Consider the following 23791-nt stretch of genomic DNA (forward strand, 5'->3'; position numbering starts at 1 on the left):
TTTCTAGCAGATCCCGTAAGGTGCCTTCGAAGTCCTTGAAGTCAATTACTACAAAAATATTAAAAAATGAATTGCTTCAAATAAAACCGTTATTCGAGGAATGAAAGGAATAATTATTTCTTGCCAGTATATTAATGATCCGAATATTTAGTGAATATGTTGAGTATTTATATATTTACAGTTTCAATTTATTTTTTTGTTTAAATATAAGTCTTTAAAAAAAATTACTAATTAATTAATTTACGATAGAGAAATCTGGAGAAAGATTTCTAAGAAATATAATTTTGGAGTAAAGTTGTACTTTTCGTACCTTTCATATTTTCTTTTAGATCAATTTTATATAAAACATTTAATACGGGAGAGTTTCTTTTCGTTGTCCACGTTCTCACTTTTTAATTGTCTTTCTAAAAAAATGGCGGGAGAAACTCCTGACGATCCAAATGTAAATGAAAATAGCGAAAAAGAATTGAGGAAAGATGACAGCGAGCACACAGAGACGAATGGTGTTACTTCAGACAAATTGGTGAAATTACCAATTAGTAGGATTCGTAAAATCATCAAACTCGATCCAGACGTGTCACTTGCTAGTCAGGAAGCGATGGTAGCATTAACGAAAGCTACTGTAAGTTATGAAAGCAAATGTGGATTTATGTTTGTTTATTTTGCTGTTTCCCTTCTTCGTGATATGCAGAGAGTATCATAGTAATTCTAGAATATCGTATTCTCACTTACATTGGAGGTACTCGAAGCATATAGACATAGGTAATAATCGATAATAGGCAACAACCAGTAAAATTTCTACGTTTTTAAAATATTTCATTAGGATGTAACATATTACTTAGGCTTTACTTGTGTTTTGCAGGCTTATTATAATTTGTTGATAGTAACTTCGAAGTTTTAATGACTATTATACTTGTCGGACGTGTTATCGGTGGGGGGAGGTGCATCGTATTGGACATGTCTGCTTTATTTGAACTCTGTTCATATAACAATAATAATTCTATGTTGTTTTTAAAGATTTAAAACACTTTAATACAGTCACTCATATATATATATATATATATATATATATAAATGTAAGATCCGGGGATCGAGGTGTAGGAAGAAAGTTAGCTTCGGGCAATCTGTAGTGCATCGATTCGATCTTCTTTGCGTCAACATGTACCTCCTTTTGACATTGTAGCCTTTAATCTAATCAAGATATCTTTGGCCTGAAGAGAGTAGCCGGCGGTATACATCTCACTTGGATTTTACCACTTCTGAGGTTCCACTCGCTATGAAACATGTAGCCCGGATCTTATGTACTTCATTCCTTAACTCTTGTATATATGTATATATATATATATATATATATATATATATATATATATAACATGTAAGCACATAGATGCAAAATAAGGTGGAGAAAAACACCGTTGTTGAAAAAAACTTCCCAAACCGTTACTCAGAGTTCACTAAGATAGTGTGTGTGTATATATATATATATATATATATATATATATATATATATATATCCCTCTCTCACTCTCTGGGAGAGAGGCACAAGCACATACACATATATATATATATATAGAGAGAGAGAGAATGAGGCAAGTAAACAGATAACATTCCTTGGGTTTGATATACAGAATATATATATAATAATTGATGAAGATAGATTTAGCATTAGTCTTTATTCAGTATGATAGTCATTTTAACCCATCCTGAAACTGTCCATTATGGATTGGATATTGTGCATCTGTGCACTTTGTGTCACGTCAAGTACATGCATCAAGAAGTTGTTGTCCTGCCAGATATACTGGTACTGGGTTATCCTAGGCACAGATTGATGCAACACAATTAGTCACACAATATCTGCCATAACGACACTGTCAGCAACAGTACTACCAACAGCATCCCGAGGCCCAGAGATATACCAGGAGTGCAAATATAGCCACCTGGCAAGTTTTGTCAAATATATCAGATCAGCCAATACAGTTTTAAAACGATGTTTCTGCAACCACCAGTCATCCTTCAGAGTCCCAGAAAAATACTTTGTCGACAATATATATATATACACATACACATACACACATATATACACACACAAATACATACTTACATACAGACACACACTGACTTAAAGTGTTACCAGTTATGGCATTCATCTCCCTACTTCAGTGTCCACACATTGCTGTCAGTTGAGTCTGCTCATTAATGTTAGTTTACATCAAAATGTTTGCAAGTATTTTAATGATGAAAACAGAAAGTTTATAAAAATTGGTCTCTCTCTAGAGATTGTTTGAAATATAAAATTTAACTTTTGTTGACCCATGTATATAATATAGATAGAAATATGAAAAGAAGATATATATATATATTGGCAGTTTTTTTTTTTAATTAAAATGATTATTTTATTGTTAATTTGTTATTATTTTTCATTTCTTTCTTCGATATGTAAGTAAACTTTTAATGACATTTCAGTTTCTGATGTGCTGTGACCTTGTACATTGTTTCAAGTCACCAAATGTGAGTTGAAAAATGCTTGAGTTCAGAAGAGACTTACAAGAATTAATGGTGAAATGGTTTGTTTCTGTTTCAGGAATTGTTTGTTCAGTACTTGTCTCGAGAAGCAGCAATTTATACATTCCAGGGAAAACGAAAAACTTTACAACGGAAAGATTTAGGTAAGAAGTTTTCTTTTAGTTCTTCATAATCTTAAAAAAATAAAAGACCTTCAAATTGATGTTCATCTTAGAAATTGGTCTGGGCAACCCATTCAGGTATGGAAGCTGATTTAAATGATGATGGTCATGTATGGTCAGCTACAGGTGTGTTTAAGGTATTAAGCATTGGGATGAGTATCACGTTGTTGTACTTAAAGTTTCTGTCGAGTTGGTGCCTGTGGGCAAATTCAAAACAATTGTTGGTGAAATTCTCAATGTATTACTGTTTACTTTACCAATATCATGGAATTGACCAGACTATTTGATGTTGTTATACACCACTGGTCACAATGCACTTAGGATCATTTTAGCTTTCGAATGCTGCCACCCCCATTGGTCAGGTGAGCAGGCCAACATTTCTCCCTGATTGGAGGGGTATTTCATCATAGGGTGACTACATTTACAACTGAATGGACTGAGACAATATGAAATGAAGGGTTTTGCTCAAGAACACATTGTGGCACCCGGTCTGGGAATCAAACCCACAATCTAGCAGTTGTGAGTGCAACACCCTAACCACTACGCCGTGTGTACCTTGCCTATATTTGTCAATAGGGTGGCACGCTGGCAAAATCGTTAGCAAGGCATCAATGTACAAATCCAAAATTCTTTCAATCCTGGAGAGCTGTTAACATCTTAAAACTATATACTGTATTCTCTGGCGTACAAGTCGACAAAGTATTTAGTGTAAACATGGTGTGTTAACATTTAAACACAGTTTCTATCTTTCCAAATCCAGCTGCATTTCATATGCAGTTTTTGGTTGTCCAAAGTTGTCTTGTCGTACAGGTTGACTTCCTTTTTTTTAGCTGTAAATTTTGGTCTGAAAGATTCGACTTGTGTGCCAGAAAATACAGTATGTATACCACAGATGGCTTCTTCCAGTTAGAATAATTAGTGAGTTTGCCATACTGCCCTGTATGGCTTTCTGTAAGAGGGATGTGTCCCTGATCTTGAATCTGCTACTGATCCTACAGTTTCTACTCCTCTGAATCTATTAACTGTATTAACTGCACCAAGAAACATTTGATGAACTTCTTCTTTGTCTTACTCTCGCCATTCCTTCTTTGTTTCTCTCGTCATCTCTTCTTTCCATAATTCCTCAAAACCGTCTCACAACGTCTCTCTTCTAGAACGCTTCTATACAGGATTGCCTCCCTTCGTTTTCCTTTTTTAAACTTCCCATTCCAGTTGCGATGACGCAAATTAAAGTGACACCCAGCTTGCTTTCAGAAAGTGTTTCTCTGTAATTGAATCCAGAGGAACACGTTAACCCTTTTGATATCAACCTGTCTGACCGCCCTCCCCCCTTCCAGTCCTGTGATACAGATTCACTGTTTTAGAGTGGTCAAAACTAAAACTTTCCATTAATTAATTAATTAATTAATTCTTCATTGGTTGGAACTAAGGCAGATCATTTCAACGGAATTAATTGAAACAAAAAGGTTGAGAAAGTATTTCTCTGGATTCAGACTTCTTCGTTTATTTGATTTACTCTTGAACCTCCTTTTGGAAACTTGTATCAATTATTTTTAGCACTTTAAATAGATATTCTGTCTGTTTGTCCCTTTACTGTAAAAGTGAAATGATTAAATGGATAAAGTATTGAGTTATGAGCTGCTTACCACGTCTTCAACCCCACCCCACCCCACCCCCAGTATCTTGTGCAATACTCAGAATTCTTGTGTCTCAGTCCATCTATTCAGTTGCTAAGAATATTTGTCAGATCTTCCAGAGATATTACTGAAGATAGACAATTGCCTAATTTGCTATCACCATGAAAGTAAAGGTTTTTAAAAGCTCACCGAGACACGTATAGTTTTAATTTTAGAATTGTTTATTTTGAATAAACTATTAACAGTATCATATTGCCCAAAACTAAACCTTTCTTTGTGTTATATTCCTAATGCCAACCACTTTACAGGTTGTACTGGGTGCTTTTTATGTGGCACCAGCACCAGTGGGGTCGCATAAAAAACGCCCATGCTAATAATGCCATGTGAAAAGCACCTTTGTTGGTGCTATGTAACAAGCACCCGTACTGGTGCCACATAATATGCATCTGTGCTGTCCTTATCCTCAATTGGTACACACAAACCACTTCTCTCTCCTGTTGGTTCTTTCATGATTCTGTACAGGCACCAAATGTCATTTCATTTCACTGCTTTTTCTGTTTTTCCTCTTTGCCCTTCTCCATGGGGCCTGTGTTCCTTCTTAGGTTTTTTTCCCCCCTCCCATCAGTCAGGTTCAATGAGACTGTGGGGAATCCATTGTTGTTGGATCTTATCTCTCCTGCTTACTTCAACTCCTCTTGTTATGACCTCTTGGAAACGAGTCCACTGTGGTTCAATGATCAGACACTCCTAGATTTGAAACAAGGATTGTTGCCCTACTTTGGCAAGTAACTTCATCTGAGAAGCTATGTTGAAATTTAATAGTTGATGATGATGATGACGACATCAGAGAAGAATCATATTTACTCCTCTTTTTTTCTCTCTATCTTGCAATATAGTGTGTGTGTGTGCGTGTATAAAGTCACCAGCCATTGTTTGTATCCCAGATTTGCTCACTGATAGTTTGTCTCACAGTATCAATAACAGGACTTTGATAGTCAATAACATATATAGTATTACAAAGAGGTAAAAGCCTTGGGAGTGTGCGTGTGTGTGCTTCAAATGGTTAATAGAAGTGTGTGTTACAATGCAAACTGTTTTGAATATTTGCTACTTCATATATCTCCTATATATGTACCCATTCACTCAATCATATCTTGAGACTAATGAGAGTATTATACATATATATACATACATATATATCCATCCATCCATCATTGTTTTAATTTTCACTTTTCCATACTTGTATAAATAATAAAATTACTTTATTTCAAAAGTTTGAAGAACACACACCCTCACAAAAAATTTCAGTTATTAAAATTTCATATTATGAGCTGCTGTTTTCAAGAAATTAAATTAAATTGTTCAAAATCATAATTATGTATCACATCTCTAATGTCCTTGTTCATGTCTTTCCTCTTCCTCCTCCTCCTCTCTCTCTCTCAGATAGACTATTTCTTTGTTTCTGTCTGTCCGTCTCTCTCATATATGTGTAAAGGAAAGTAGACAGAGAAAACAAAAGTTCAAGGGACATTCACAAGCTGTGTCTGGGGGAGTAAGGAATGTTTGAGAGACGACAATTAAATGACAAATATTTCTGGGTTTTTTTTTTTTTTTTTTTTTTTTTACCAACATTTTGTTTTCTGGAGACGGTCGGTATTGTCTCTTGTCATTGATGGATAATGAAGCAGCAGTGGTCTGGAGATGAAATGTTAAGTTTTGGCAATGTTGCTCAGAGCAACCCATAGGCATTTTCTTTTTCTTTAAAAGCAAAAAGAGATATTAAAATTACCCAGTGAAACACTGCACAGAAGTGTTGCAGGTCAACAGATATTCTGGTGTCACATCTTCCGATAAAGACAAACCACCCCTTGTGCTGCCCTTCCTTCGTTCTACTGGCTTGTGGTGACATCATTGTAGGGTGTACATTAGGAATGAAGTGGGAGGTAACTAGGAATTTGGATGTGGGATCTAGAAGTGGAGGTGGTGGGCTAAAGGGAAAAGTGAGAGGAAGGGATAAATGTTAGGTAGGAGGTGTGGGCAACAAAGGTTGGCTGCACCTAGAGAAGTTATTTAAATAGAACACCCATAAAAAAATTCTTAATTTAGAACAACCTATGCCTGTAGTAGTAGTAGTAGTAGTATCACACATAAAGAGTTATGAAACCTTTGACTCCTACTTTGGACAGTTTTCATCTTCAATTTGTAATTAATCTGATTATAGATTTGCTTTATTGATTGTTTCAGATTTTGACACAAGGCCAGCTATTTTAGTGAGCGTTGGAGGGTTTTACCAATTACACCAATCCCATTACATCATTTGTACTTTCATTGATCCTAAAGAGATGAAAGGCAAAGTTGAGTGTAGTGGAATATGAACTTAGAACGTTATGAGTCAGAAGAAATACTGCTCAGTGTTTTAGCCACTGCTTTGACAATTCTGTCTTAATTTCTTAAATTAATTTAAAAGCTTCTAATAGACATAAGCCAACTTTAAAAAAACGAACGTTTTCAAAGAAATAAACTTACGAGTCTTCCTCTTTGAGATTTAACCCTTTTGGAACCAATCAATTAAAATCTTCCACCAAATCTTAGACACAATTTATGTTCCTAACACCAGCTGAATGATAACTAAGTTATTTTACTAAATTCTTTGCTATATTTAAAATCAATTTGAAGAAACTCAGCACCTCAACAGAAATATGGTAGCAGATGGGTTAAATATTATTTGAATATAAAATTTAAGTGAATGTAACATGAAAGATTACATTAATCCTTTTGCAGTCAGATTCCACAATTTCACTAATTAAAACTTCAGTCCCTATTAAAAAAAGCCTTTCTCCAATCGTATATTATGAAATTAATTTCAAAGTTGCTTTTCATAAATGCCATTTCCCTCTCTACTCCCCAAGTTAGGCATTTTTTTCTCTCTCTTTGCCTGGAACAAATATAAAACTTCATCTGTATTTTAGCCATGTATTTCCTGACTTTCAGTTCTATGCAAAGATCAAATTTCCATCCTAAATAAATATATCTTAGATTAATATTTATTTTTATGGCAGAAATTTGATCTCAAAATTATCTAAGAATAACATGGCAAATAGTCAGAATTCTTAGAGTGTTGAACAGAATGCCCAGTGGCACCTAGGGTGTGTGTTACCAAGAGTGGGGGCCCCCTTGACACCCTGCCCTGCTTTGTCCATTGGGTGGGTGGGGGGCTCCAAGCCTATACAGGCTTATACAGGAAACTTTAAAGTGCTGCCCCATAAGAAAAGGCATTGCCTTGGGCAGACTGTACCCCTACCTGACCCCTAGCTACACTAATGAAAATGCTTTGCAGTATTTTTTCTGGTTCTCTGTATTGTGGTTTCAAATTCTACCACAGTTAGCTTGACCTTTTACCCTTTCAGGGTCACAAAAACAAAAGGTAGCAATCTAGGGTGGTGCATTGGAGATGCCAAGTGGCTTCTGTATTGGTTCTTTCGGTTCTGACTCTCAAAGGATGAAATGCAAAGTCGTTCTTCGCGTAAGGATCTATGAAGACGTGTCCAGTCATTGGGAAATATTACCTTACTTGGAAACAGATGGGAGTTGGTGACAGGAAAAGCATCCAGCTGTAAAAAATCCACCTCAATAAACTTCATCCACCATAATCAAGCATGGAAAAATGGACATTGATATTGATGATGATGGTGATGATGATTGTACTTATTTCGTAGTTTGTATCATTCATTGATGTCTCTAAGCAGACTTTTCATATTCTTCAGATAATGCTGTTGAGAGAACTGATACCCTGGCATTCCTTGATGGTAAGTTCTCCTATTATTTCTTCTTTTAAAACCTGTCGTATTCTTTAGATCCCTACCCAAGATTCATGGTCATAGTTAAGGGTAGACATGTAAATTGAACTGGAGACTACAAATTTTTTTTTTCCACCTACCCCCCATTTTCCTTCTGGTGACTTGAGCGTAGATGTACCAGTTTTTAGTAGTCAGACGAGTTGTAAAATAAGTAACTTTCTGTATTTCAAGTAATTGATGGTTTCTGTTACCAAGGCAACTGAATCAGCAGTTAAGAAGACTGCTCTGAAAGTATAACTGAGAATAAGAAAAGGGCAGGAAAACATCAAGGATCTATTACATTTAATGGCAACCAGGGGATTCTTGCTTTGAGAGCAAACGGTGGATTAGACTTTGCTGTGTCACAAACAAGCAATACAACAATACGACTTGGTTGTGGAATAAGAGACATTTTTGGCAACGCTGTTTTGCCATTCACTGATTCAAGACTGACTTCTTTGGCCTCTGATGTATTAATGTTACGTCTTGTTCTCTCCCTCTTTCTCTCTTTACCTCTCTCTTTCTCTTTATGTGTATGAAGAGATGGAAAACTTTTATGCTAATTATGTCCAACTGATAAATTGTAATGTTTGTCTCTCTCTCTCCATCTCTCAATCTGTATCTGTATATTTTGGCATGTGCATGCATGCGGCTCCCCAGTTCCAAAATGGTCTGTCACCAGAACAGGTTGAATGTCTGGTCAGCCATGCCAAATCATCAACGTCCAAACAGCTGCACCCTGTCATCTGATGATTGTGAGATGTAGGCACTAAATGCAGAGGATTAGTGAAGGTTGGAGAGAAATGAAGGGGATTAGTGAAGGTTGGAGAGAAATGAAGGGGATTAGTGAAGGTTGGAGGCTTCACTGGTTGTGTAATGTTTGTGTGTCTATGAATGGTGTGGTAACAGAGAAATTGAGAGATAAACTAGACATTATTAGCAGAGGAATCGGTTGTAGTGTTTAAGATCAAAGACTGCATTGGCAGGGACATGGAAGAAGAAATGTATGCAAGATATCATTAAAGGTGGGTAGGATTGGATACAGAGGATGTGCAGAAGGTAGGAAAGAAATAAAAAAGAGAATGATTTACTTGAAAATCTCTTGATTCTAATCTTTGCTGCCACATTTGGAATTTCTTCTGCAATAATTCAACAGATTCAGATGTAAGAACAAAATTATTGCCAGGCAGGTTTTTCCCACTGGCAGCCGGTTTTTAAGTGTTCTGATTTGGCCTTGAGCTTATAATAAACTGGCGGTAGCTGAGAACCAAACTCTCATGGTCTCCTAACTGTTAACTAAAAGTTTTCATTGTCAGGTTTGGTTATGACAGTCACGATTATAAATAATAAATATAAATGAAACAGACTTTATTTTTGTTATGGAAATATTTCAGTATCATAAATACCAGGTCTCAAGATTTAAATCAATTTAGTGGACGGTCAGACTCCTGTATTTCTTTATTTTTCTCTCCTCTGTGTAATGGGCAGTGATACCTGGGTTTGCAGCCAATGCAGCAAAGTTGGGGCCAGAGAACAAGTGACAGCATGTTGTGTCATCACAGATTTATTACAATTAAATAAATTACTACCAATAGTGGGTTCATATATGTCCCTTTTTCTTTAATTTATCTGAAAATCAAGTAAGAGTTAGCTGCAGGAAGGGCAACCGAGTGTAAGACAATACCTTGATCAATTTATATTCATCCGATCCATGCTAGCATGGAAAATCAGATGTAAACTGAATGAATGAAAGGTGTGTGTGTGTGTGTTTATATCTATGTGTCACCCCATTGACACCATTTTAGCAGTGATGTTTATGTCTCCCTTAAAAAAAACATCCAACCATGGAAACAGGGAATAAAGTACCCTACTTCTCTCATAACCCCTTTTCTTCAACTACATCTAGGCTGGACATATTTTTTAATTCTCTCTCTTCAGATTCATTATCAAAGGATGTAATTATATCCTCTGATTTACCCTTATTAAGCCCTATCTTTCACATCCTTCAATACATTCCTACAAAAGCCACCACACAACTCACATCCATTTAATTATTTCCGCATAAACCTTTTAACCTTTAAACCATGGAAATTGAGTATGACTTTCTGAGAACTTAACGGTGCTAAGATATCCCTACTGTACATATGTATATATATATATATACATAATTCATTCAGCTCCCTCCATATTTCCTGCATTCTTTACCCAATTTCCTACCATTCTTCCTTCCTTCCTTCCCCTCCCATCATTGCCTTCTGAACAGCAGTTGTGAAAAATAAAATAAACAGTAATATTGTAGCTGCTTCTACGAGACACCATTCCATTTTCTATAACTTTAGATATATATAAACACACACACATAAAACACACACACATATATATATAGTGACACACCCATATCTATATCTATGTATATATACACACAGTCCTACATGTATGTGTGTGTGTGTAAGTGTATACATATAATATGAGGTCTGATCAATAAGTATCCGGACTGTTGCCATGGTAACAAAGCTAAAGCATGCAGAGTAAAGCTGCTCGGCAATGATTGACCTTGAACTCTGCTGTGCCTGCACACTAAATTTTAACGTTCTAGCTCACTTTTGCTGTTTACAGCAGTGTTAGGAAGGAAGGTGTGTAGTGTGTGATTGTCGCATTGACCATGACCATCTGAGTAAATTTAGTTGATGGAAACTGTGGAAGCCCATCACTTTTGTGTGTGTGTGTGTGTGTTTGTCTCTCCACTACTTGACTGGTGTTGGTTTGTTTACATCCCCATAACCTAGCAGTTCAACAAAAGAGACCAATAGAGCCAGTACCAAATTTTAAAAAGTACTGAGATCAATTTGTTCAGCTAAACCCTTCAAGGTAATCCTCCAGCATGGCCACCACAGTCTTATGACTAAAACAATAAAAGATGAAAGATAATAGATAGTATGGACATAATGAAATTATTGTTGAGGCTTATGCCAAAGATCAATGAAGTTTCAGTTTATCAACAGTGTCATTACTTTATTTATTAAGGGAAAACGTTTTTATATCCATTTTCATTGTTCGTATGTGAACGGATGTATTTCGACTTTGTTGTATGAGTTCAGTAACCTGTCTGTTTGGTTTAAAAGTCCATTCAGTGTTTAGAATATTCTAGTGACTGGCAAATGTTAGCAGTTAGAAAGTAGGTCTTGTCTGCCTTGCCAGTGGTCACAGTAGTCAATCCAGACATAACTGTGTAAGACATTTCACAATGTGTGTTTGCATGTGTGACCACTCTAAATATATTTCATTGTTAAAATGTCAGATTTAACTAAACTGTGATGCAGTTGAAGTAAAACAGTAGATAACAGTTCTTGTAAAAATATTTGTGGTAGTTTATTAAACAGTGTTGTGTAGCTTGAAAGAAATAGTTTTTACCTGAATTTATTAATAAATCTTCATAACAGAAACTCATGAAAGCTTCTAGAAAGATATGAGTCAGCTTGGTTTTCACAAAGACTTTTTAGTTTATTAAACTTAAACTTGTTTGTCGTTGATTGTAATGCTTGCTAGGTAACTTATGTGATTATTGTTATACACTTTGTCACCTGGGAAAGAGTTCAAAAAGGTCAAACAGGGCTAAATTATGACATTTTAAAAGTGATATTCCTTTGCTTTGGAGATTGTTATACCTTATTTGACATAGATCGCATACTTTTTCATTTTTAAATAATCTCTCAAAAAAATTAGTCTGGGTCCTCTATGCAAAGTTGCTTTAAATATTACATTCTTTAATGCATCTAGAAACATTTTGTCCTGAATATAGATTGTTGATATTGGATTGCATACACACACACACACTTCTTTAAATTTCCATCTACCAAATCCACTCATAGGCTTTGGTTCCTCAAGGTACCATGCAGTGGAACTGAACCCTAAACCACGTGGATGGGAAGCAAGCTTGACCACACAGCCATTCCTATATGTCTTCATCATCATCATCATTTAAAGTCCATTCGCCTGGTATGAGTTGGATGGTTCGATAGGAGCTGGCAAGCCAGAGCACTTTGCCAGGCTCTGCTGTCTGTTCTGGCATGGTTTCTACAACTAGACACACACACACACACACACACACACACAGGTGTGTAGGTAGATAAATTTCCAAATTTAAACTGTTATTGCCCACTCAGTTTCACTCTCCTACTATGGTTGTAAAGAAAAAGATTTTATATATAGATAGATAATATTATAGATAGATAGAGAGAGAGAGAGAGAGGAATGAGAGTAAATATTTTCTCCTGTAGTGGTCAGTGGTTGATAACAGTTTAAATTTGGACTATTTACCTATATTCCTCTTGGCCCATCCCATTCCATTCTATGTCTTTAAAGCTTATTTCATCTTTATGACTAATCTGGTTCAATGGGACACCTCAGCTCTCTCTCTTTCTCTCTCTCTCCCTCTCCCTCTCTCTCTCTCTCCCTCTTTGTCTTTCTCTCTCCCTCTCCCTCTTACCATCATTGCTCACCACTATAATCAGTTTGTGCATGCAAAAATTTATTGAAGCAATGAAGAAAACAGCATACACTTTTGTTATGCTTGGATCTTTGTGGTTATCGTCACTGTCTACGATTTTATTCCAATTGTTTTCAAATTTGGGATATGGATTAAGTTTTGTATACTAATTATGAAAATGAAATTCATTTTTCCTATAAATTTATAATTAAAAGTTGAGTCAAAACTATTGAAAAGGTTGCCAGACGCAACAAAAAATTTACAAAAATAAAAGAAATAAGTGGAAATTTTACCAGTGAGTGTGTTCAATTATAAGGGACTAAAAGAGAATAACTCTCCCCAGACACAACAAAATATAATTAAAAAGTTATTAGCCTTTAAAGTTTGCAAAATTTGGGTATTTTAGCCATTCAGTATACAATTTTAGCCATTCAGAAGCGAGTATTTTATACGTCACCGTAAAGCTCTGTTAGCATTCATAAGCAAAGAAGCACCACGTGTTCCATAGCTGATTGCAAAGAACTCTGTTTCCATAGTAACCAAAGGTGCTGCACATGCACATAAGGAGTGTAAACAAGGATTGCATACAACACTCAGTTCTTCCAGGAACCACTATCTTCAGTGACTTGTGGCAAGCTTATAATCATATCCCAGAAATTGTGGGCAATGAATTCAAGCATAAAACTGTGAACCATAGCATTGAATTTATCAACTCAAAAGACTGGACTTACACTCAACATATTGAGGGTATCTAGGCATTGAATCATAAAATCCCACAGGAACTTTGCATTATCATTTTCGATGATGCATTCGGGTTTATGGTTGTACCAATTTTTTGCTCTCTCAAATATTATTATTATTATTATTACTACTACTACTGCTACTGCTGCAGTGAGCTGGCAGAAATGGTTGCAGGCTGGGCAGCATTACAGCTGAGTTTAAATGTCACCAAGGTTCGCCTTGCCTTTCATTCTCTCGGGGTCAATTAAATAAGTATCAGTTGAGCAGTGGGGTCAATGTAGTCCCCTAATTCAATAGATACAATTCAGGCCTTGTATCTACAACCATCTCGCATCACACTCTTACGAAACACTTTACTTCTGTCCTTCTCCTGTCCGATCTGATCCTTTCCTTAGCAGAAACGATTGTCATTGATTTTGTTGTAAAAAGATGTCGTATTTTCATTTTAAAAACCTGAATCCCAATAATTTCATTATTATGATGGAGGGGAGGCAAGAGAGTGGTCAGTGGTGGAGTGAAAGGACAACAGGAAATCTCTTGGAAAGCGTTTTTGTTCTCAAGCTTTTCAAAGTGAAGATAACAGCATCTTAGCAACACACTGCAGTGTTGTTGGCATGGCGATGAGAAGCTTAGCTTCACAGATAAATCAGTTGCAGTCACTACTACTAATGCTGCTGCTGCTACTACTACTACTGACAAATAATTCTTAAGGATAGAGTATTAAAAAAGGAAAACCCTGATGGGCCCTGATTACATTGATGCTTTTTAAGTTTAAGGTTTAGCATTGTAGAAAGAAAAGTGGGCTCAAAAACTAGGCCAGCAATTGCTACTCTTCTCACCCAAACTAAAATCAATTAATTTACTCGTATATATTATAATTATTATAATTATTCATTAATAGTTGTTGTTGTTGTTGTTGTTGTTGCTAGACTTGTTGCATTGTTAAACGCTGGGTCTTTGATCACATTACTTCTTCCTAATCCTTTAACTCGAAATGTGGCATACAGGACTTCAACAAGAGATGTCCATGTGTCTCAATCTTTGGCCATGGATTGCAGTTGTTGCCCCAACTGTAGCAATCTGCATATGCAGTCCCTGAGTATTACCGCTCCTTACCAGGACCAATTTTGTTTTTTTGTTGTTTTTTTTGTTGGTATTTCAGTAGCCATGTAGGAAGTTGATAGTGCTGACCTGTTAGCCCTACACCTACCACACCCCTTCTTTCTCAGCCAAACTTGGGACCAGCTGTGACGGTTTTATCATATTATTGGTATTGATTTATCAATCCCTGAATGGTAAACAAAAAAGTTGTTGCTTTTTTTTTTTCCTGCTAAGGTACGAATATGAGTGAGATTTGTTATCAAAAGAGAAATATCATCATCATCATCATCATCGTTTAACGTCCGCTTTCCATGCTAGCATGGGTTGGACGATTTGACTGAGGACTGGTGAAACCGGATGGCAACACCAGGCTCCAGTCTGATTTGGCAGAGTTTCTACAGCTGGATGCCCTTCCTAACGCCAACCACTCAGAGAGTGTAGTTAATGATGATAAATATAGAAACATAATTGGAAGAGAAGGATGTCTCTTATTTTTGATTAATTCTGTTAATCCTTTAACAGCCAGGTGACTCTGTCAAATGTAATGTTTGTTTATTACCTGTGCTTTAATGGCGGCAGAGGTATTGTTTCAGTTATGTTTGTTTGTTAGTTTGTCCGTGGACAAGATATCTCAAGAGCTGCTGGATAGATTCAGATGAAACTTTCAGAGATGTTTGGCCTCATGACTGGCACGAACTGATTAGATTTTGGGATCGATCTGGTTCCAGACAAGGATTCTGGATTATTTTTCCTGTTTTTTTACTTCATTTGTGAGAGCGGTTGGGTTCATTTTTAGTATTCTCATTTGTGAGAGCAGTCAAGATGATTTCAGATATTTTCATTTTAAAAATCATCTCTGGCTAATCATTGAGAAGACATTGGTGTTGCCTTGGCAGAGATCTGTGCTCTCTGAGTGCCCTTGTTCACATTGTTTTGAATTGATGTGATTGTTTATTTTTAGAATAACATTGTAGGGTAGGTGTGAAAGGCCATACCTGGCCACTTTGAACATCTGGACAGGTAGAATATTTGGACTGGATAGGGCAGGTTTAAATACTAACGGGTTAGACATGCCACCAGATCTCTATTACACTTTGTCTGTCTCTGAAGTTATCAAATTAGGTGGAAGAGCCGCTCAACAATGTCCACAGAGTCCATAATCAGAGAAATGAAGAGCAGCTTTCACACCTGTCTCTTTCAATGGGACAAAGACCAATCATTGCACCTTCCACACTCTTGTATTTATTACAGATATTGAAACTGAACATCAACCTCAGGAATCTGACCTGTGCCTGGAAAGCATACAAAGGACAATGGCCAATCCCCATCATCATCATCATCATCATCGTTTAACGTCCGCTTTCCATGCTAGCATGGGTTGGACGATTTGACTGAGGACTGGTGAAACCGGATGGCAACACCAGGCTCCAATCTAATTTGGCAGAGTTTCTACAGTTGGATGCCCTTCCTAATGCCAACCACTCAGAGAGTGTAGTGGGTGCTTTTACGTGTCACCCGCACGAAAACGGCCACACTCGAAATGGTGTCTTTTATGTGCCACCCGCACAAGCCAGTCCAGGGGCACTAGCAACGATCTCGCTCGAAAATCCTACGGGAGCCAGTCAGGCGGTACTGGCAACGGCCACGCTCAAAATGGTGCATCTCATGTGCCATCCGCACAAGAGCCAGTCCAGGGACACTGGCAACGATCTTACTTGGCTTGCCGGGTCTTCTCATGCACAGCACATTTCCAAAGGTCTCGGTCAGTAGTCATCGCCTCGGTGAGGCCCAATGTACGAAGGTCTTGCCTCACCACCTCAGCCCAGGTTTTCCGGGGGCCTACCTCTTCCACGGGTTCCCTCAACTGTTAGGGTGTGGCACTTTTTCACGCAGCTATCCTCATCCATTCTCACCACATGTCCATACCAGCGCAATCGTCTCTCTTGCACACCACAACTGATGCTTCTAATGTTCAGCTTTTCTCTCAAGATACTTACACTCTGACGGGTATTCACATTGACATTACACATCCAACGGAGCATACTGGCTTCATTCCTTGCGAGCTTACGTATGTCCTCAGCAGTTACAGCCCATGTTTCACTGCCATGTAGCATGGCTGTTCGTACGCATGCGTCATACAGTCTGCCTTTTACTCTGAGTGAGAGTCCCTTTGTCGCCAGCAGGGGTAAGAGCTCTCTAAACTTTGCCCAGGCTATTCTTATTCTAGCAGCTACACTTTCAGCGCACCCACCCCCACTACTAACTTGGTCGCCCAGATAGCGGAAGCTATCGATTATCTTTAGTTTTTCACCCTGGAATGAGATAGAAGTTGTTTCCTGTTTGTTTACAGTCTTTATTGCACCTGAACATCTGCCACAAACAAAAACTAACTTCCTAGTTAACCTGCCTTTGATGTTGCTGCACCTCTTATGTGTCCATAGCTTGCACCGGGTACATCTTATAGAGTTACTACCTACTCCTTTTCTACATACTGAGCAGGGCCATCTACCTGAAGGGGTTTGTGTTTTATCTACCTTCCTACTTATTAGGATTTTGGTTTTAGCTAGGTTGACTCTTAGGCCCTTCAATTCTAGACCTTGCTTCCACACCTGAAACTTCTCCTCTAGTTCTGATAGTGACTCCACAATTAGGGCAAGGTCATCAACATAAAGGAGCTCCCAGGGGCAACCTGTCTTGAACTCCTCTGTGATTGCCTGGAGGACTATGATAAATAAGAGGGGGCTGAGGACGGAACCTTGGTGGACCCCTACCTCTACCCGGAATTCATTACTGTACTCATTTCCAACCCTCACCTTACTGGCAGCATCTCTGTACATGGCTCGCACAGCTCTCACTAACCATTCTTCTATCCCAAGTTTCCTCATTGACCACCAGATAAGGGATCGGGGGACCCTGTCAAAGGCTTTCTCCATGTCAATGAAAGCCAGGTACAGAGGTTTATCCTTAGCTAGGTATTTCTCCTGCAGCTGTCTCACTAGAAATAAGGCATCAGTAGTGTTTTTACCTGGCACGAACCCAAACTGCATCTCATCTAAATTGATTCGCTCCCTAATTAGTTGGGCTATGACCCTCTCTGTAACTTTCATAACCTGATCTAACAGCTTGATGCCTCTGTAATTATTAGATATATACCCCCCCCCCCCAACCCCAGTTAAATGTAAAAAAATGCTTTTCAGATTTAAATGTCACCAGAGTACATTGACTTGAGAAATATATTGTAAACCTGTCCTCCAATAAAATGATACAAGATATGACCTCATACCTTGGCCGATATTCATAAAACTATTTTGTCACCTAACAACAGTGAAATCTTTGTACATTGATTCTGATGTTTGAGGATTTCTGTATGCATTGCATGCAGTCAACCATGAATAAAACAGTTCACACCTGTGTAGGTGTTGTCCTACTTACATTCTTTTCACTCAGAGCCTTTATTTGAACTTGAAAGAGCAGATGTCACTTCTCCCCAATGACTTCTCTTTACTGTAAAGAGGCTTCCAGCAGCTTAAATTGGATGTGTTTCCCACCAGTTTTTTTTGTATCAGAGCATGGCTGCAATCAAATGACGGAAACAAGTAAAAGAATAAAAGAATACTGCTTTTGATTATGGAATCATTACATTCACGGAACACATGTCTGTCAGTAGTGCCCAACATTTGACCCTTTAGCATTTAAACTGACCATATCAGGCCCAAATATTCTATGTGTTTTATGTTTAGACTAGCCAGATCCAGCCTCTCACACATACCATACAATGTCATTCTAAAAATAAACAATCACGTCATAGAAATCTTGTAGCTTTGAGATTATGCAGATAAATAAGGATTATGTAGATAAATAAGGATTGTATTTGATACGAGAGTAATCGGAATGCTACAACATAGCATTATTATTGTTACACCTCAGTCAGCCTAGACAACAGATGTAACGAATATACTTTCAGTCATGCCAACACATTTAGATATTTATTTATTTATTTATTTATGTGTTTCAGCCAAGTGGCTGCGGTCATGCTGGTGCATATGGTGACTCATCACTTTTCAACAATGATATCAAGTTGAACACGGAATAATTAATCAAGCTGCATTTATTGCTAATCCAAAAGTTAAATGCCTATCAACTGTCTCCCTTCCAGAATGTTCACTGAATAATCTATTTACTTAAATATAAATGAGGCTATAATCTCTGACTTATTCATCAACGAAATGCATTTTTCCATTTAGCATTTAATCTGGCCCAAATATTTTATGTTCAAACTGGCCAGATCCTGCCTCTCCCACCTACCCTACAATGTCATTGTGAAAATGTACAATCACATCATCGACATCTGAAAGCTACAAGATGATAAATGATTGATTGTAAACATTGTGAATGAAAAAAATGTTTCTTTTAACAGAATAATGTGAATGTTAAAGGATTGATCCATTTTTACAAATCTGTCATTTTTAAAAATCTCAATCAAAATATTCTACATTTCTAGAATCAATTAAGTTTATTCACTTGAAAGCAGCAACCATTTCCTCTTGCTCAATAGCATAATTATGTTAAATTTAACTCAATCAACATTTTCTCACTCACATTCAACAATTATATAATAACTATGTAACATTTGACTCTAAATTATTAACATTCTTTTCAACTGAATATTTTATTCCATTTATAATATTTGTAAAAATAGTTTATTGCAGTAAAAAGTTGGGGGGGGGGGGTTCTGTAAGAAAAAAGAACCTGTTTTTCTTGAAAACAAAACAAAACAAAAAAAAAAACCTGTTTTTCTTTTTCCAACTCCAAATGTTTTTACATGACATTCAACTTGTTGAAATTATATCTTTGGAATCAACTTAACAGGCATGTATTATTTTAGAATAATTTTTAAGTCTCCATAATGCGCACACACACACACACACACACACACCGTTTTGTTTTGTATAGTTACTGTAATGTGTATCTTCTGAATTTTTCTTAAGAAAAAATTAATAAAAATGGCTCAATAAAAGAGAAAAATAAAAAGTCAACAAGATAAAAGTTAATGTTTATAATCTTCTCGGCAAGTTGCAGACAGACTTGTCTGCAACTGCTCATTGTTTTCACAGCAGGAATAAGATTCAGAAAAAATGCTAGAAAAATATAAAATGGCATTCTTATTATAATTCTAAGAAATCTGTTACCAAAAGCAAAAGAAAAAAATTAAAATTTCCAGAGTTCTTTATTGGAGCCAAAAAAGATTTTTTTTCTTTCGTTTGTATTTTAGTTCTGAGACTAGCACTAAATTTTTGAATATTAATATATTTGTTGGTTCCATTTTATAAGAACTTATTCTATTGCTTGGCCGTTATGGTCGACCATTAAATTCTCTGGTAATTGTTTCCATCAACTATGGATACTTTGAGGATTATTTTACATTCCAGCCATCAATTGGTTGGAAGCAAGTCATGGGAATATTTGATTAAAGAGGATCAGGTATGAACCTGCATGCAGGCCTTCTTTTCTCATTTCTCCTGCTAGGGCTAAGCACATTCCTCTTCCAGAAGCAAGAACACCATAGTTCTGAAGGATTCATAGCAATGCCTTCCACTTGTCTGCTGCTTTGGAACCATTTACAGGGTCAATTTAATCAACTTCCCTTCCTCTCAAAAATTGCTGGCCTTGTGCCAAAACTAGAAACCAATTAGCTTTAATTAGGAAGTTAAGACAATTTACATTTACTGAAATAATTAATATTGCAGCTGTGCAATATTATGGCTTTTATAATTGATATTTGATACAGAAGTTTCTAGTGGTTTCAGGTGTGTTCTGTGTCTGGAACACCAATCTTAGAATGGTCTCTACTAGTATTCTAGATTACTGGTTAATGTAACTAGGTAGTCATAAGTGTTGGTTGGGTGTGTAGTGACTGGGATTGTGTGGGTTCAAATAGACTACATCTGTGTCAGGTGTTTTTCTATGTTTGCCTCGGGTCGTAGTATGGTCTGCTTCTGTTTCACTGAGTAAATTCTTTTTTGCCAGTGACCTTCAATCATGACCAGAAATGTCAATTAACAGTGGATTACAAGAGGTGATTAAATTATTCTTGGGAGACTGAGGACAAGATCAAAAGATTGGGGTGGTTGGAGTGGTGAAGTAGTTGTATGCTGTCAACTTAATGTGACAGTCCCATGAAGGGAATAATACTATTGTTGGTTAGACCTAGGAAGCTGCACCTGTTGGCCTTGACACATTTCCTGTGTCCTTATGTTTACAAGGGTGGAGGTGCTTGTCTCCCCCTTGTAAACATAAGGACACAGGAAATGTGTCAAGGCCAACAGGAAGCGGTGCAGCTTCCTAGGTCTAACCAACAGTAGTGTTATTCCCTTCATGGGACTGTCACATTAAGTTGGCAGCATACAACTACTTCACCATTGATTGTGTTAATTTTGATTAAAGTCTTTTGTATTCTCAATTTGGGACAAGTTTTATTTGTCCTCTGAATGTTTTCATTAGAACTGACCTTTTAAAACTGATCACCATCATCGAGAGGAGTGAAGTCAATTGTTATTCTGTCGACAGCCATGGCACTAACTCTGAGAGAGAATTGGTGACCTTTTAACATTTTCAACAAAATTGTTGATAATTCTGTGTAAAGTGAAAATACTTTGAAGCTTTCACAGATTCACATAAATTAAGTTATTCGAGAGAAAGTCAAATATAATTATCAGCGAGTTGTTTTGAATGGGTACATACATACACACATGGTTAACAAGCTTGCTTTGTGACTCTGTAAGTTGTGAGTTCAGTCCCTGTGTACGGTAGCTTAGGAGAGTGTCTTCTACTGTAGCCCTGGGCCAGCCAATGCTCTGTGAATGAATTTAGTCGATGGAAATTGTGTGGAAGCCCACCATGTGTGTGTGTGTTGTATGTATCCTCCCACCACTTGACAACAGGGGTTTGTTTATGTTCCTACTCATAACTTTGTAGTTCAGCATAAAACTCTAATAAAGTACCATACATAACAAAATAAGTGCTGGGGGTCGATTTGTTCAAGTGAACCTTTTCGGGCAGTGCTGCAGTTTGGTTGCAGTCCCGTAACTGTGACAAGTAAAAGAAAAAGATATATTCTGCTAAAAAACAAGAAACAAAAATGTCTTAAGAACCAATATAAAACATTGTTAAAAAAGGGATTTGCAAGAATTTCCAGAACAACCTGCTTGAATCTGTTGCAATCTGTAGAAATGGCTAAAATTTTTCATTTGACAGTTGCCTGGGAGATCACTGTGTGGTGTTGGTAGATTTTGTATTTATGACCGTTTAACTAAAAGATGGCAGTCACACTCCATATTTGAGAATTAACAGACATTGTTATAATTGTTCTCATTTTGTTTAGTATTTTTTTTTTGTTTGTTTGTGAAATGTCTTTTATTTTTTTTTTAGATCAATAAGCATTCAGTATTCATTCATAGGCCATCAATAATGATAATCGATTGATCAATAGAGGTTACGATAATATACAAACACTGGACGGAAATAAGTGCAAGAGAGGATAGTGTTGCAATATGGCAGCAATCTAATGACTGGAATCAATAAAAAAAAAAAAAAAGCATAATACTCTGTGTGTGTGTGTGTGTGTGTGTGCGTGTGTTATGTCAGGTTATATATAAAAACAACATTAAACTGGTGTGCAAATGCTCAGACTAGATTTAAATATTTAAAACCCAATGTCAAACGATGGGAGATGAAATCCAGGTAAACAAGTGTTGGTTTCGGGCAGTATAGAGGTCAGGCTAATGAATGTATATGTGCACACACACACACACACACACTCAGAGCTGCAAGTGGCCAGTGACCTACATTTGGACAACAATGGTGAGTAAGAATATATTAAATGCCAAAATAAATTGCTTGGTGGCAGTTGGGCCCAAGTCAAAAATGAGAAGTGGGAGACACTTTTAAGTAAAAGACAGACAGATTGTCTGAAGACAAGATGACATAAATGTATTCTACTTGTTTTTGTCCCTATACAGTTGATAAAATAAGTACCAGTTGACCCCTGGCGTCAGTGGAATCGACTATCCGTCCTCCACCCCTGCTGGCCTTGCTCCAAAATTTGAAGCCATCATTTTTCAGTCTTTCATTTAATAATTACGATCACTAAATCACTAATTATGATCACTGCGTCTTGGATTTTTATAGGACCAAAGCATCTGATGCCAGATAGAGTCTTTGCCAAATCATCTGCAACATGTTTCCATCCCCTCTACACACGCACGCACGTGCGCACACACCCAGAAATATATAAAAAGTGTGTGTGTGTGGTTGTTGGTTAAATTTTCTTCATGACTTGAAGTTTCAATTTCTATTTTCCATTTTAAAAAGATTTTTGATTTTATATTGTATATTCCGTTTTTTCTTTCTCTCCTCAGGAGCTCTTGAATAACAGAACCAGGAGGCTGTTTCACACGTTTGCACCTTCAACTCTTTAAACAAAAGCTGAAACACAGTTGTGTAATCCATGAGGATCCATGGAACTTGGAGCTGCAACAGACTAATCTCAGAATCACTATATATATATATATATATATATATATATATATATATATATATATATATATATATATATATATACATATATACCTCTACAGAACTGAAGGCTGTGTATGTATGGGTGAATGAAAGAGATAATAAAAACATCATTTAATTTTCAATGACTATTTTAAAATCATTAAACATCTCCATTCATTGTGATACACTCCATACATTTGCAATAATTTGGCAATCTTAATGATTCTAATCATATTTTCTTGTTTTTCTTTGGCCCCTTTTTCTGTTAATTCAAATAAATTCTACCCAGTTACCCCTATTTTCCTTTCATTTTTACTTTAATATTACTTTTTTTTTTTCTGAGGTATATTTATGTAAACAAAATAAAGATAATGTTTTATTGCAATTAATTTGCTTCAGAATGTTTCTGTAAACCAATGGTTCTCTACCAGGGTCCATATCACTCTTAGGGGTCCATATGACCCCTGTTGGTCCATTTCAAATTTTGTTATGACAAGTTATCAGCAATAAATTGGTTATATTTCTAACAATACTCAAAATATTTTAAGGTTTTTTTTTATATATAATTCTTATTAATATTTAATTATATAAATATGATGATGATGATGATGATGATAATATTTCTAAAATATTGAATAGCTGTGGGGATCCAGTAGAGTAAGAGAAATGACAGGGGACCCAAGGCAAAAATGGTTAGGGACCACTGGTTTAAAGTGCCTGACACGGTCGGTAGATGTGAAGAGGTGCATG

The 23791-nt window shown here is 36.7% G+C and overlaps 1 protein-coding gene across 2 annotated transcripts; it reads left to right on the forward strand.

The window, feature by feature from the left end:
* Positions 1-356: 356 nt before the first annotated feature.
* LOC106876082 (DNA polymerase epsilon subunit 4) lies at positions 357-23430 on the forward strand. 2 transcript variants are annotated; one of them, XM_014924490.3, is made up of 4 exons: positions 359-622; positions 2582-2666; positions 8086-8127; positions 22903-23430. In XM_014924490.3, exons 1-4 carry the CDS (start codon positions 413-415, stop codon positions 22914-22916), a joined length of 351 nt encoding a protein of 116 aa, XP_014779976.1. In that variant the 5' UTR covers positions 359-412; the 3' UTR covers positions 22917-23430. The 2 variants fall into 2 exon arrangements, with proteins under 2 accessions (XP_089196425.1, XP_014779976.1); XM_089340299.1 differs by lacking the exon at positions 8086-8127 and having other exon boundaries at positions 357-622; positions 22903-23064.
* Positions 23431-23791: the final 361 nt, after the last annotated feature.

The sequence above is a fragment of the Octopus bimaculoides genome, chromosome 23 (genome assembly GCF_046866305.1).
Source record: "Octopus bimaculoides isolate indiv1 chromosome 23, ASM4686630v1, whole genome shotgun sequence".
Lineage (NCBI taxonomy): Eukaryota > Metazoa > Mollusca > Cephalopoda > Octopoda > Octopodidae > Octopus > Octopus bimaculoides.

Excerpts from the sequence above, each read along its gene's own strand:
- LOC106876082 (XM_014924490.3), top strand. The coding sequence starts at position 413 with ATGGCGGGAGAAACTCCTGACGATCCAAATGTAAATGAAAATAGCGAA. Across the intron at positions 623-2,581 it reads TAGCATTAACGAAAGCTACT|GAATTGTTTGTTCAGTACTT; the intron begins GTAAGTTATGAA and ends TTTCTGTTTCAG. Across the intron at positions 2,667-8,085 it reads TTTACAACGGAAAGATTTAG|ATAATGCTGTTGAGAGAACT; the intron begins GTAAGAAGTTTT and ends CATATTCTTCAG.